This window comes from Capsicum annuum, chromosome 10 (genome assembly GCF_002878395.1).
Source record: "Capsicum annuum cultivar UCD-10X-F1 chromosome 10, UCD10Xv1.1, whole genome shotgun sequence".
NCBI lineage: Eukaryota > Viridiplantae > Streptophyta > Magnoliopsida > Solanales > Solanaceae > Capsicum > Capsicum annuum.
In genome coordinates, this window is record NC_061120.1 from 10,049,975 (window position 1) to 10,064,233 (window position 14,259).

The 14,259-nt window shown below is 32.1% G+C and overlaps 1 protein-coding gene across 2 annotated transcripts; it reads left to right on the top strand.

Moving 5' to 3' along the window:
* The first annotated feature begins 9,402 nt into the window (after positions 1-9,402).
* Positions 9,403-13,983, top strand: LOC107845656. 2 transcript variants are annotated; one of them, XM_016690086.2, is made up of 2 exons: positions 9,403-9,901; positions 13,082-13,983. In XM_016690086.2, the coding sequence occupies exons 1-2, from the start codon at positions 9,547-9,549 to the stop codon at positions 13,774-13,776; spliced, it is 1,050 nt and encodes a 349-aa protein (XP_016545572.2). In that variant the 5' UTR covers positions 9,403-9,546; the 3' UTR covers positions 13,777-13,983. The 2 variants fall into 2 exon arrangements, with proteins under 2 accessions (XP_016545572.2, XP_047254461.1); XM_047398505.1 differs by lacking the exon at positions 9,403-9,901 and adding an exon at positions 10,586-10,670.
* Positions 13,984-14,259: the final 276 nt, after the last annotated feature.

Below are 14,259 nucleotides of genomic sequence, written 5' to 3' on the forward strand. Positions count from 1 at the left end.
AAAAGTATTTTTTAACGATTTCTTTAATAAATTTAGATAAGAATGGAAACAAATTTTTAAATGCACATACAAAACTTAATTATGTATGTTGATGAAAATAAAAATATAAATATTTTTATTAAAAAAAATAGAGCTTGGTGAAACTTCATTTTCATGAACGAAAAGTAGAAAGATATTTTTTAAAGTCATTTTTACTGTTGATTATATGAAAACTACATATAAAAGTATATGAAAGGCCATTGTAATTACTAATTAGCATGATATGGGATGACAAGAGAAAGAGGTCTCCCTCAAAGATTTAAATTAATTGTCAAATGGGGGCTTTAACTTTTGCATGTATTTAGTGATATTTTAAAAGTAATTTATTAAATAGATTATGAATAAAAACTTAAAAAAACATCTCAATTTTTTTAAAAAAAAAAATGAGGAAAAAAATAGGAATGGAGGTCATAGAGAGGTGTCACATCACCTCTTTTATGACCAATAAAATAGTCAAGTTGAAGTTTACTGAATAAAATTTATTTATTTATATATATACAAAGATTAAAGATTACATTAAATTTTTCAAATGAATACCTCATTCAATATATATTAAATTCACAAAAAATAAAGTGGAGAAGTAGAGAAAAGAGAATTAAGAGGAGTTGGAAAAATAATATTTGAAATGATTTCATTACACATACCAAAATATTTTGTTATTAGAAAAAAACATCTCATGTTAGGATTTATATTTAAATTTTACCTTTTATATATATATATATATATATATATATATATATATATATATATATATTTAAATTATTTGTTTCATACTTAAAAGTTTCTTTCCCATTAATTAGATTCTAATTTAAAAGCACTTATATAATTATCCATGATGCAACGTGCATTAATCTTGAGTTAAGACTGTCAATGTAGATTCAACTATTCGTTATAATTTGTTTAGTTTTATGATCTTTTGTAAGCAATTTTTATTTTTGTACATCATATTCTTACACATAATTAAGAGATTTGAAAATAAATATATTTTTCATTCTCTTTATTTTCTAAGTTACTGAAAAATTTTAATTCTAATGATTTATATTTTTATTCAAGCTATATAGTGATGAGTTTCAGAATTTCTATCTCCATATTAGTTTTACCTATTATTGAAATTGACAAACAAATAAATATTTAGGCTGATATTTATATACTCGAACTTGCACTGTGAAAGTGTTTAAAAGTTATTTTGGCTTAGAAGTACTTCAATAATTAAAAAGTAATTTTATAATACAAAAAAGATACAACGGGAAGATTTCTCAAGCATTGCCTGATATATAAATTTTTCATTTACATGGTAAGACATGTATTTATAGTATGATTCCATTGTGGTTATAAACAAATTAAGAAACTTAAAGTAAATAAATCAAACGTCAATAGAAAGTGAATAGGAAGATCACAACATGAAAAGTAAAAGGGCATAAAAAACTATGAAGACATCCACAATATTCAAGTTAGAAGCAAACATCATAAAGAATAACAACGACCAAATATGCTAACGTATAACAACGACCAATATTGCTAACGTATTGACCATTCGAATGTCTCTTCTTCAATAAATTCACACTCTTTTTGAAGATACGCAAATAATTTTTATTCTTTTTTGGTAAAAAATATATATGAAAGTTTAAAGAATGAAAATTCTAAACAATACATAATGAAAGAAATAGCTTTAATATTGATGATGGAGGAAAAAAATACTCATAATACCTCTATTTATAGGACAAAAATATGGAATATCAAAGGATATCATGAATATTACTTAATATAATTTAGAAGTTATGATCATCAAAAGTCATGGAAGTAATGAAAATAAAGACCATTAAGTTTGTATATTAAAGAATATGAATAAATAAAATAGTAATTGATATATTCATTTTAATTGTTAAACAAATTAATTGACTCATGAAAAGAATAGAGGAAAAAAAATCTCAAAAAAGGAGAAAAAAATAAATAGAAATGGAGACCATAGAAAGATACCACATCACCTTGTTTATGTTCCTCATTTATTATTATATATTGACTGATTCACTCCACCCTCATCGCTAACACCATAGCCTTCGGCCCCATCATCCCCACAAACCTCTACTCCCACTTCCAACTAGGGGTGGGCATTCGGTATTCGATTCGGTATTTTCAAAGTTCGAATTTGGTAATTTGGTAATCGATATTTGAACATAAATACCACATATCATACTTATGAACATCGATTCGGTAATTTGGTAATCGGTAAATTAAACTTCGTTTCGATATGGTATTTGATTTTACCATATTAAAGTTGGAGAAGTGCAAATTTACGTTTAAACTTCAAAGAGTATATTTAATAGAAACCTTATTTAGTATTCTTTTTGTTTCTTTTTATGAATATATTATCAAGTTTTAAGAGATTTTTTGAAATGACTAATACTATTGTCTATTGGGTTGGTTAGACATACATACATACATACATACATATATATATATATATACATATATATGTATATATATATGTATGTATGTATGTATGTAATTCGATATTCGGTAAATACCGAATACCAAACGGTATTAATATCTTGAACCAAACCCAATTTCGAATATCGAAATGTTAAAATTTTACTCCCAAATACCATACCAAAAACCAAAGTACTGAATACCAATTACCAATTTTTTTGGTTCGATTGGGTAATTCGGTTTTCAATATTTTATGCTCAGCCCTACTTCCAACTCCTTTACTATTACTTGTATTATATACAGTTATTTATTTAAATAATATTTTTCGCTTACATATCAAACAATTCGAAAAAAAAATACTTATTTTCTTAAAATATCTTCCCCCAATTTTTTTTTCTTCATATCAAACACCCCTTAAACTCAAAAGGAAAACTAATATTTTAGTATTTTACTCCCTTTGTTCATTTGTTTATGGGCACTGAAATTTTATTAAATTTAAATCCGTATGAAATTTGAATTCTATTAAATTCAAAATATATTAGTCCCAAATAAATATTGCGTATATTGCGAATTAATATAATTGGATTAATTATTTAAGTCCAAGCATGTATGAATTTAAATAAGGTCCAATTTTTATTGGGTTAGTCTATTAATTTGGGCTACAAATGATGAGCCCACTTTACTAAGCCCAAGATATTGTCATATTCTAGAGACCCAAATAAGCGCCACATGTCAAATGATGTGGTATGCCAAGTCAAGGAAAGGATCCAATAGGACCATGCCACATGTCAAAATAATGCATCAGGGCCATGAAATCAAAGCTCATAAAAGGCGCCACATCACTCAAATCTGATTGGTCAAAAAAAGTCTGTCGTCATCATGATTCTTCCCCTTTCCACAACTATAAATACGACTCGCATAATTCAGAAAAAAAAAATCCTAGAACTCTAATAAGAAGCAAGAGAAAACTCGTGGGTCAAATGCTGCAATTTCTCTATAAAGCTCAAGCATTCAAATCAAGTTCATCAAGATTCAAAATCAAGACTGCAATATTCAAGAACAAGCTCAAAAGCCCTTGAATTCATGCACAAGTTAAGATCAAGTCCCTCAAATCAACAAATCAAGTTCAAATTCAAAATAAAGCTTTAAGTCCTTGAATTTATATTTGAAAAGGCGAATTAGAGGATTCATAGAGATTGTAACACTTACATTGAAATCAATAAATTGATTGTTGCAATATTTTCTTGTCTCGATTTATTTATTTTTGGTCTAGAAAATTTTATTGTCCAATAAATTCTGGCACGCCCAGTGGGACAATTTCTACCTCTCATCTCTTCTTTTTCAATATCAATATTGAAGAACATCGAAATAACTTCCACGATAGAAGAACAACTAGCAAGCTTGGCTAAAGCAGTTGAATACTTAACAAATTATGTGCAAGAATGATATGATAAACTTTCCAGGTTAACAAATAATATGAAGAGCATGTATGAGAAAGAATCAAGTTAGATACCCATGAAGCTTCCTGAAATTCAAGAGAAAAGAGAGTCGTTCATAAGGCAAACAAGAAAGACCAAAGAGCTTTGAGTCTCTGCTGAAGGTTTGATTCTTATTGATCAATTGAAAGACTTCATCATGGGAGCAATCAAAGATAAATTTGAGTCCTCGTCCAAATTTTCTCTCACATATGCAAAGTCGTATACACAAAGAATTGATAACTTAAAGATGCCTGATGGATATCAACCTCCTAAGCTTTAACATTTTGGTGGCAAAGGTGACCCTAAACACCATATAACATACTTTATTGAGGCTTGCAATGAGACTGGAATATATGGTGATCATCTTGTCAAGCAGTTCGTATATCTCTCAAAGAAAATGTCTTTGATTGGTACACCGACCTCGAACCTGGTTCAATAGATAGTTGGGAGCAGTTGGAGCAAGAATTTCTTAATCGTTTCTATAGCACAAGGCATATCGTTAGTATGACTGAACTTACAAAGGATCGGCATGATGAAGATGAGCCAGTTGTTGACTTTATCAATCGTGGAGAAGTTTGAGCCTCAACTGTAAAGATCTCCTCAATGAAACTTCTAGTATTAAAATGTGCATTCAAGGCATGAATTGGGGTCTTTGCTACATCTTGCAATCATTAAAACCTAATACATTTGAAGAGTTGGTAACTTGTGTGCATGATATGGAATTAAGCATGATTATAAGAGGAGATCAATGGATGTTTTTCTGTAAGCCTTATGAAGTTGAAGATATAAAAGACCTTCATAGTAGAGGCAATTTTACACCCTAAGTTGAATTTGAAGAGACTATTTATGTCTCAACGCTCCTCAATGCATGAGCTTAAATTGTAAGTTACAAAACTCCTTAACTCACGAGTCTAAACTGTAAGTTAAATCGTACCTCAACGCATAAGCTTAAACTATAAGTTATAAAACTCCTCAATGCACGAGCCTAAACTGCATATCTCCAAGCTCTTCAAATATGAGCTAAATGTTATAAAGCTCACCAAGCTACGAGATAAATTTTCAAATCACAAAGCTCTTCAAATTTGAGCTAAGTATTCAAGTTAAAATAGTCCTCGAAACACGAGCCTAAACTGTATATCACTAAGCTCTTTAAATTCGAACTCTTCAAGTCTAAACACTTCTTAAGGCACGAGTATAAACTCCATGTCCACTCCTCAAGGCACGAGTATAAACTGCATGTCCACTCCTGGCCCGCAAGAGTATAAACTGTGTACGGCTAAATAAAAATATTCGCTAGATTGAAAATCTCAAAAGAGGCGGCCTATGAAAAAATTAGGACAAAAAAACACTCACCCCAGAACTATGTTGTGACTTGATCCTAATCATTGAGGTACATAGTCACTTGAAATTTCATTCTGAGTTCAGTTGCATGAGTGTAAAAAAAAATATGTTTTTGCAGTATCCACCATATGGATACCCAAGTATGAAAATATTCTAATTAAATCTTGGATTCACTCTAAGTATTGGTGGCTCAATAGGGGCAAACTCCAATAAAATACGAGCTTCATTCGCATAAGATGAAGTCTATAAACTCCCTAAATTTAGAAGTTGAACCGCTCAAAACGCCAAATTTGGGAGTGATAGTTGACAAAATCTCCAAGTCTTCAAATCAAGGCCTCCCAAATTTCCATGTCTTAAGGTGAGAAAGATTTGTCCCTTTGCACCTTAAGCTGGTCTCTTTATGGATTTATCTTTAAGAAGATATAAAAAAATCATGCCTTAGGTGGACAAGATTTGTCCTTTTACACCTTAAGCTGGCCTCTCAAGGATCTATGCTTAAAAGGATCTCAAAATTTTCATGTCTTAAGGTAGACAAAATTTATCCCTTTTCACCTTAAGCTGGCCTCTCACGGGTTTATCCTTAAAAGGATCTCAAAATTTTCATGTCTTAAGGTGAAAAAAATTTGTCCCTTCGCACCTTAAGCTGACATCTCATGGGTTTATCCTTAAAAGGATCTTAAAATTTTCATGTCTTAAGGTGGACAAAATATGTCCCTTTGCACCTTAAGTTGACCATTGAAAATGGACCATACTTAAAGAAGATAATTGCATAAATTGCATCAATAAAAGGGCCCATACTTAAAGAATATCATCCCATAAATGCATCGGTGAAACGGCCCATACTTAAAGAACCATACCGTTTTCAAGCAAAAATTTTTGGACTTAAGGTGACGGAGGCAAAGTTAAACTCTCGCACCTTAAGTCGATGTCCACCATCTTCAAGTAAAATTATTCAGACTTAAGGTGACGGAGGCGAAGTTAAAATCTCGCACCTTAAGCCGATGTCTACCGTCTTCAAGTAAAATTATTCGAACTTAAAGTGATGGAGGCGAAGTTAAACTCTCGCACCTTAAGCCGATGTCCACTGTCTTCAAGTAAAATTGTTCAGACTTAAGGTGACGGAGGCGAAGTTAAACTCTCGTACCTTAAGCCGATGTCCGCCGTCTTCAAGTAAAATTGTTCAGACTTAAAGTGACGAAGGAGAATTCAAAATATCGTACCATAAGCTGGCTAATTGTTGCATATCACTACCTACTCCAACCCTACCAAAAAAAAAGAGAAAAACAAGAAAGAAAGTAAAAACACAAATAGAAAGGATGTTACCTGTCAGAGCGTTGCGATCTTAAAAGTTGTATATCACCAACTTGAATTGAGACAAGATGTCTTAATGAGAATAAAGCTCTCAAAATCTAATCTGAAACAATCAGAATTCTATTTGGTGGTGATGGTCCTATATCAAGATATAAATTACTTGGTGAGACGAAGCAAATTTGGAATGCTCTGTTTGACAGCATATAAGATCGCCTTAAAAACATCATCCAGAATAATACAAGAAGTTTTAAAATATAAATTTTGGATATGCTATATATGCATGTTTCCGGCATATATAGAATCAAGTGGATCATAATTGCGATACTCTCACATTGAGATATAATTTTTTTGGTGATGTTACGTAAATCTGAACTTGTTGATGCATCAAAACTCAATGCTGATTTTGGGATAATACCTAAAATAATCTCAAAGGAATTAAATTATGAATTCTAAATATGATGTAGATCTTTGTGTCTAGTTTCACAAGGATAAAATGGCTTGCAGTTTCGTCATTTCTACTTCAAGATATGAAAGTTTTAGTAAAGATGCGCAGATCTGAAATTTTCAGCATGATAAAATTCAGGGTTAACTTCAAAAAATTATCGAGAATTATATTAAAGGAATTTAACGCTGAATTTTGAATATATTATAGATCTCGAAGTCTAGTTTTTGGAATATCAAACGATTCATGATTTTGATATTCCTAAAATAAGATATGAATTTTCTACCACTAAGATACAGTGCTGAAAAAAGTGGCAAAAATAAAAGAAAAGTAGGAGGGAAAGAAATTACCTCAATATTATTCATGGCTAGAAAATCTCAAAATTGATATTGAAAAAATGGGGAACCTACATCCTTTTATAGAGTTGTAGGATATATGTTTCCTTCTCCAATGGGAAGAGCTTCCATCTTCAATACAAATTCAAATTGGGGGTTATTTTTCTTCTCCTATATAAATTTAAATTGAAAAAGTATCCATCTCCAATACAAATTCAAATTAAAGGTTGTTTCCTTCTCCCATACAAATTCAAATTGGGGGTTGTTTCCTTCTCCAATATAAAATTGGAAAACTTTTATTCCTAGTTAAGTAAGGTGGTAAAAAGTTTTCCAAAATCTATTTGGAATAGGATATCATGCCTCACCAACGTGTCTTAAATGTAGAGATTCATAAAAAAAAATAGGAGATTTTTTAGAGGCAATATCAATATGTAAATTGCATAGGTTCAGCTCTATGAAAATCTTTGAAGCACAAAGGAAGGATGTTTAAATAAATCATATTTCAAGTCTAGTCTCAAAAAGATTAAATGTCTCGACAAGTCTTGAAGTAGGGGCATTTGTGGGCACTGAAATTTTATTAAATTTAAATTCATACGGAATTCGAATTATATTAAATTCAAAATATATTAATCCCAAATAAATATTGCGTATATTGCGGATTAATATAATTGGATTAATTATTTAAGTCCAAGCATGTATGAATTTAAATTAGATCTAATATTTATTGGGTTAGTCCATTAATTTGGGCTACAAATGATGAACCCACTTTACTAAGCTCAAGATATTATCATATTCTAGAGGCTCAAATAAGCGTCACGTGTCAAATGACGTGGCATGCCAAGTCAAGAGAAGGATCCAATAGGACCATGCCACATGTCAAAATGATGCAACAGACCCATGAAATCAAAGCCCATAAAAGGCGGTACGTCACTCAAATCTGATTGGCCAAAGAAAGTCCATCTTCATCATGACTCTTTCCCTTTTCACAACTATAAATAGGGGTCTTATAATTCAGAAAAAAAATCTCAGAACTCTAACAAGAAGCAATAGAAAGCTCGTGGATCAAACGCCACAATTTCTTTATAAAGCTCAAGCATTCAAATCAAGTTCATCAAGATTCAAGATCAAGACTGTAATATTCAAGAACAAGCTCAAAAACCCTTAAATTCAAACACAAGTTAAGATAAAGTCCCTCAAATCAACAAATCAAGTTCAAATTCAAGGTCAAGCTTTAAGTCCTTGAATTTATATTGGAAAAGGCGAATCGAAGGATTCATAGAAGTTGTAACACTCACATTGAAATCAATAAATTAATTGCTGTAATATTTTCTTGTCACGATTTATTTATTTTCGGTCTAGAAAACTTTGTCCAATATTGTACTTGTTACATTTTTGAGATTCGAATTATATGAACTTTGATCAATATTTTAAGATGTATTTTAAAATCATAGTAATATGAGAAGAATTGTAACTTAAAGTATATTCATATAATTTTTAAAATTTAAATTTAAAATTTAAAATATTAAATTGGTCTAATCCAAATTAAGCTTGCAAGATTAGTTAAATTGACTTTTATAAAATGAAATGTGACAATTAAAAAAAGGCAAACAACATAAATTCCGACAGTTTGGAGTTTAATTAGACAAAATTTTGATATTTTATATAATAATTATAAATCTCAATTTTGGGTCTATCGAGATACATAATTAGCTCCCAATACATACAACGAAGATAGAACTTTTTTTTTGTAAAGATATATAATTAGCCTCCGATATATTTTTTTCGATTTTGAATCTGTCGAAATACAAAATATATCCAATGAAAATATATTTTTTCCTAGTAAACATACATAATTAGCTTCAATACATTTTTATTTTATTTTAAATATGTCGAGATACATAATTAGCTCCCAATATATTTAATAAAGATATATAATTAATAGTAGTATTTTTTATAATTATTATATAAGAGTGGGAATTTATATAGATGGACAAGTTAAAGTGTATGTTTATGTTATTTTTCCTAAAAATAAACGTGTATAATACCATGAATTGATTTCGGTCGGGCTAATCGGGTTACCCAATTATATGCAAAACCCCAAAGCCCCCACTCTTGTGAGTAACCAAAATTCTCATGATAATGGCAGAACAATAAACCTTAAACCTCCAAAGCAATGTCTATTACCCTCTCAGCTCTCTCATCTTCAACCCCATTTCTCAACAAAATCTCTTCAATTACCAGAATTAAAGGACAACTCGATGCATTAAAGCTTCCGCTATGCTTGACGTCCGGTGAAGGCACAAGAATTAAGCCTTTCAAACTTGAATTGACACACAAGTATTCTGGGTTATTTGATGGTAATTATGGGTTCTTATTGAGTAGGAAAAATGAGTTTGTTGTGAAAGCTGAGAATGGTGGAGTAGATAAAGGTGAAAATGAGGCACGTGGAGAGAGTACAATGCCTGAGAGATTTAGGTATTTGACTAAAGAAGCTGATGATAAACCTGTTAGATGGCCTTGGCTCATAGGTACGTCGTAGTTTCAGCTGTTTCTTGTACTTTGATAATCGTATTATTTGTTATAGTTAGTGTTGTTTCTTATATTTTGATTATCCTATTATTTTGTTGATTATGTTCTAGTTACTGTAGTTCCTGTTGTTTCTTGTACTTTTATTATCGTATTATTTTGTTATAGTTACTATAGTTTCTGTTGTTTCTTGTACTTTGATTATCGTAATATTTTGTTATAGTTACTTCACAGTATGCTTTGTTATGCTATGTTGTTTCTTGTACTTTGGTTATCGTATCTTTTTGTTGTAGTTACCACTCGATATGCTTTGTTATGCTTTAACTTTTGTTGTTTCATTTTGGATTGCTTTGGACTTCTTTTTATGAGCTGAGGGTCTATTTGAAACAACCTCTTTACCGTTGAGGGGGTAAGATATTTGTACATTCTACCCTCTCTAGACTCCACTTTGTGGGACTACATTGGTTATGTTGTTGTTGTATTAGCAGTCGTAGTCGTAGATTAGTCTGGGAGTTATCAGATTCTTGATTTCCCTTCTCTATGGCCCGAATTAAGCCTCCAAAACTAGAATTGACACACAAATATCCTGGGCTTTTTGATAGTAATTGTGGGTTTTATTGAGAAGGAAAAATGGGTTTATTGTGTAAGCTGAGAATAGTGGAGTTGTTAAAGGTGAAAATGAGGTACGGGGAGAGAGTACAATGTCTATGAGATTTAGGTATTTGACTAAAGAAGCTAATGATAAACCTGTTAGATGGCCTTGGTTCATAGGTACGTCGTAGTTTCTATTGTTTCTTGTACTTTGATTATCATATTATTTTGTTATAGTTACTGCACGTATGCTTTGTTATGCTATGTTGTTTCTTGTACTTCGATTATCGTATTATTTTGTTGTAGTTACCACTCAATATGCTTTGTTATGCTTTCACTTTTGTTGCTTCATTTTGGATTGAATTGAACATCCTTTTGTGGACTGAGGGTCTATTGGAAACAACCTCTTTACTTTTGACTGTTTTGAGGGGCTAAGGTGTGTGTACATTCTACCCTTCCCACCCTTCCCAGACTAACTTTATGGGACTACATTGAGTAAGTTGTTGTTGTATTAGTCCGGGAGTTACCAGATTCTTGATTTCCCTTCTCTATGCCCCCGAATTAAGCCTCTATAACTAGAATTGACACACAAATATCCCGGGCTTTTTGGTAGTAATTGTGGGTTTTTATTGAGTAGGAAAAATGGGTTTGTTGTGAAACCCGAGAATAGTGGAGTAGATAAAGGTGAAAATGAGATTCGTGGAGAGAGTACAATGCCTGATAGATTCAGGTATTTGACTAAAGAAGCTAATGATAAACCTGTCAGATGGCCTTGGTTCATAGGTGTGTCGAAAAATTTCTACCGTATACTCCTTTCGTTTCAATTTGTTTGTATGGTTTTGACTTGTCATGGAGTTTAAGAAGGTAGAGGTAAGATCTTCGTTCACACTATTCTCCCTAGACTCCACTTGTGTGATTACATTGGGTATGCTTTTGTTGTATGAAGTTTAAGAAGTTAAAGAAGACTTCTAATATTGTGGTCTTAAACTAAAGATATGTAAAATGTACTAAAATGTTCTTTAATCTTCTGGTATCAAACATCTCATGTGGAAAGATAAAATTAAAGAGTTGTCAAAAAAAAGTAAAAAGACATTCTTTTTGGAACTGGCACAGATGGAGAATTCTTTTTGATGGAAAAAAAAATTGCCCCAAATAAAGCAGAATGGATATAAATGATTCATACAGCCAACTCCGAGTAAGGGTAGTTGATTGATTGATGTACCTGTTAGATTGGTTTAATTTATAGGTCAAAAGCTGTATAGTGTGTTCCTTTCTGGACAAAATTTGCCCCAAATAAAGCAGAATAATATGGATATAGATGATTTATATAGTCGACTCCAAGTATGGGTAGTTGATTGGTTGATATGCCTGAGAAACTAATCTTTTGGTCATCTGATTGTACTCTAGCTTTGGTATTGCTGTGTGAGACTTGAATTGCCCTTACAAAAAGAAAAGAGTCAGTTTTTGTTTTTCTGTATTATTTTCTTTTGTTATCAAATAACAATGGTATTCGGACCAGCTTGCACGCAATTCGACTAATTCCATGTGGTACCTGCTACTTCCCACCAGCAAAATGGATATAAATGATTCATATAGTCGACCCCAAGCATGCATAGTTGATTGATTGATATGTCTGTGAAACTAATTTTTTGCAGTCTGATGGTACTCTAGCTTTTGTTTTTCTCTTTTACTTAGTTTGATGTTTCAAGTGCTTCTGTTTGCTAGTGTAATGTTATGAGAATTCATATAGCGAACAGATAAAAGAAATTGAGATGAGGATAGCGATCATTGTGTCCAATGGACCAAGTCTGAACGAGTGCTGCTCTTATTTGAATGAAGCAAAAAAAAAATGTGATCTTTAAAAAATAAATGCCGTTATGTCCTACTAGCAGTTCAATAGCTTATGATAATAGTTTAATAATGGTAAACTGGAACTACCTATCATCCTGTTTGGTTCTGGTTAACTCTCATCTAAAATGGAAATTATAGACATATCCAGCGGCAAGTCTTAATAGCCTAAATCGTGGATTGTTTATTAGCCTCTCTTCTCTTTCTGTTAAGTAAAGTTGATTTTATTAGAAAAGCACAAGAAAGAACAATTGAACTTTATACAATTCCAAAAATCCATACACTAGTTAAAAGTGGTCTCGACAATCGATCCTAATAAAGTCATGATCATGATACGATCTTATTCATGTCTGCTTTAAAAGAACTGTTCCCTTGAGGCTCTTTTTTTATTTTTTTCACTATTTACACTCCATTCTAGGTGTCTCGGTTACCTTTATTTTGATACTAGTTTCTTCTGTTCTAATCTTCTAAGGTTCTCCTCTTGTAATATACGAGTAATACAAGACAGTCTACTTTCTCCAACAGCGCTGGATACACGTCAAATGTATTGCATAGCTAGATTTTGTAGCACAGGTGTGTGCTTAAGTTTGAGAACCAGTTTGAGTCTTGTTGATCATTATTTAGGTAGTTTATCACATTCTCGTTCTGCAGTTTTCATGTGTCGCTCTATTTATGAGGAAATCTTCAAGCAATAAACTTAAATAGAGTACTTCACTAACTCGGTAATTGTTGTCAATATGCAGCATTGGCCTTTCTTCTATATGCCTGGAGGACTGTCTTGTGGGAACTGGGTAATTGGAAAAAGGCTGTGGGTGCTGTCTTCCGATTTATCTGTTACATCCCGAAACTTGTATTGGCCGTTGTATACTACTTCATAGGGGATCAGGTCACAGCTGTAATTAGATTTATTGAAACAACACTATACTCCATTCGAGCTTTCTACTCCAGTGTAATTGCATATGCACCGATTCAGGAGCTGACAACAATCATCGTTTTGGCATCTTGTGTACTTGCTGTTGGTGAAGCGGCAGTTCCAGATTCTGTGAACAGCCAACCGTACCTGCTTACAGCAGCTGGAATAATGGGATATGCTGCTGTGAGAGGTTACATCTCCGAGCTATTCTTTTGGTTTATACTCTTGGGCTTGTTTGCCTTTGCTCGATTTATCAAAAAAAGAGATTATGTGTCATCCGCAATACCTTCTGCTGCTGCATTAGCTGCTGTGGGAGAGCCTTGGGTTAGACTAGTAGTAATGGTTTCTTACACTGCTTTGGCTATTCTGCAACACTCTAAGATGCCTTTGAACAGAAGTGTAGGTGAAACTACCGGTGCAATTAGGAAGGTCCCGGTTCCTCTGATATGTGCTGCAATGGCCATTGGTGTCCGTCTTGCTGCAAAATGGGCTGGTTACCGGCATTTGACTTGGATGATCGTTTGATATGCCACGAGCCTGAGTCTGTCCCTTGTTCTTGCTGACGACTTGTTTTCTCATTTGGCAAAATTGCTTCTTGTTTCTCTTTTTTTTGCTTGTCCAGTTCTTTTTGTACAACTTAGAGCTTATTTTCTTTCAAATTATGTTCTGAAAGCACTAAAGTTGTAGTCTTTGTTGCCCCTACACTATATGAAATTACTCAATTTTGTCTTATGTTACACTTTTGGTCTATTATTTCCTTTGTCATTAGCAAATTGTCTAATACCTTTATCATTAATGGAAACTTCAACATTGTCCAAAATACTCAACAAAAATTTGTTCCATAAGTACATACTTTACAAAAATGACCCATTATTTTGAATTTTATATATATATAAAAAAGTCATGCTCGACGTGAATGTTTTTACTATATGAAAGATTATATCAAAGAATAAGTGGTGACTAGTATTGTTGACTGGTGGATTTTTGTACAATTATGTGTATTAAAAA

Excerpts from the sequence above, each read along its gene's own strand:
- LOC107845656 (XM_016690086.2), top strand. The coding sequence starts at position 9,547 with ATGTCTATTACCCTCTCAGCTCTCTCATCTTCAACCCCATTTCTCAAC. Across the intron at positions 9,902-13,081 it reads TAGATGGCCTTGGCTCATAG|CATTGGCCTTTCTTCTATAT; the intron begins GTACGTCGTAGT and ends GTCAATATGCAG.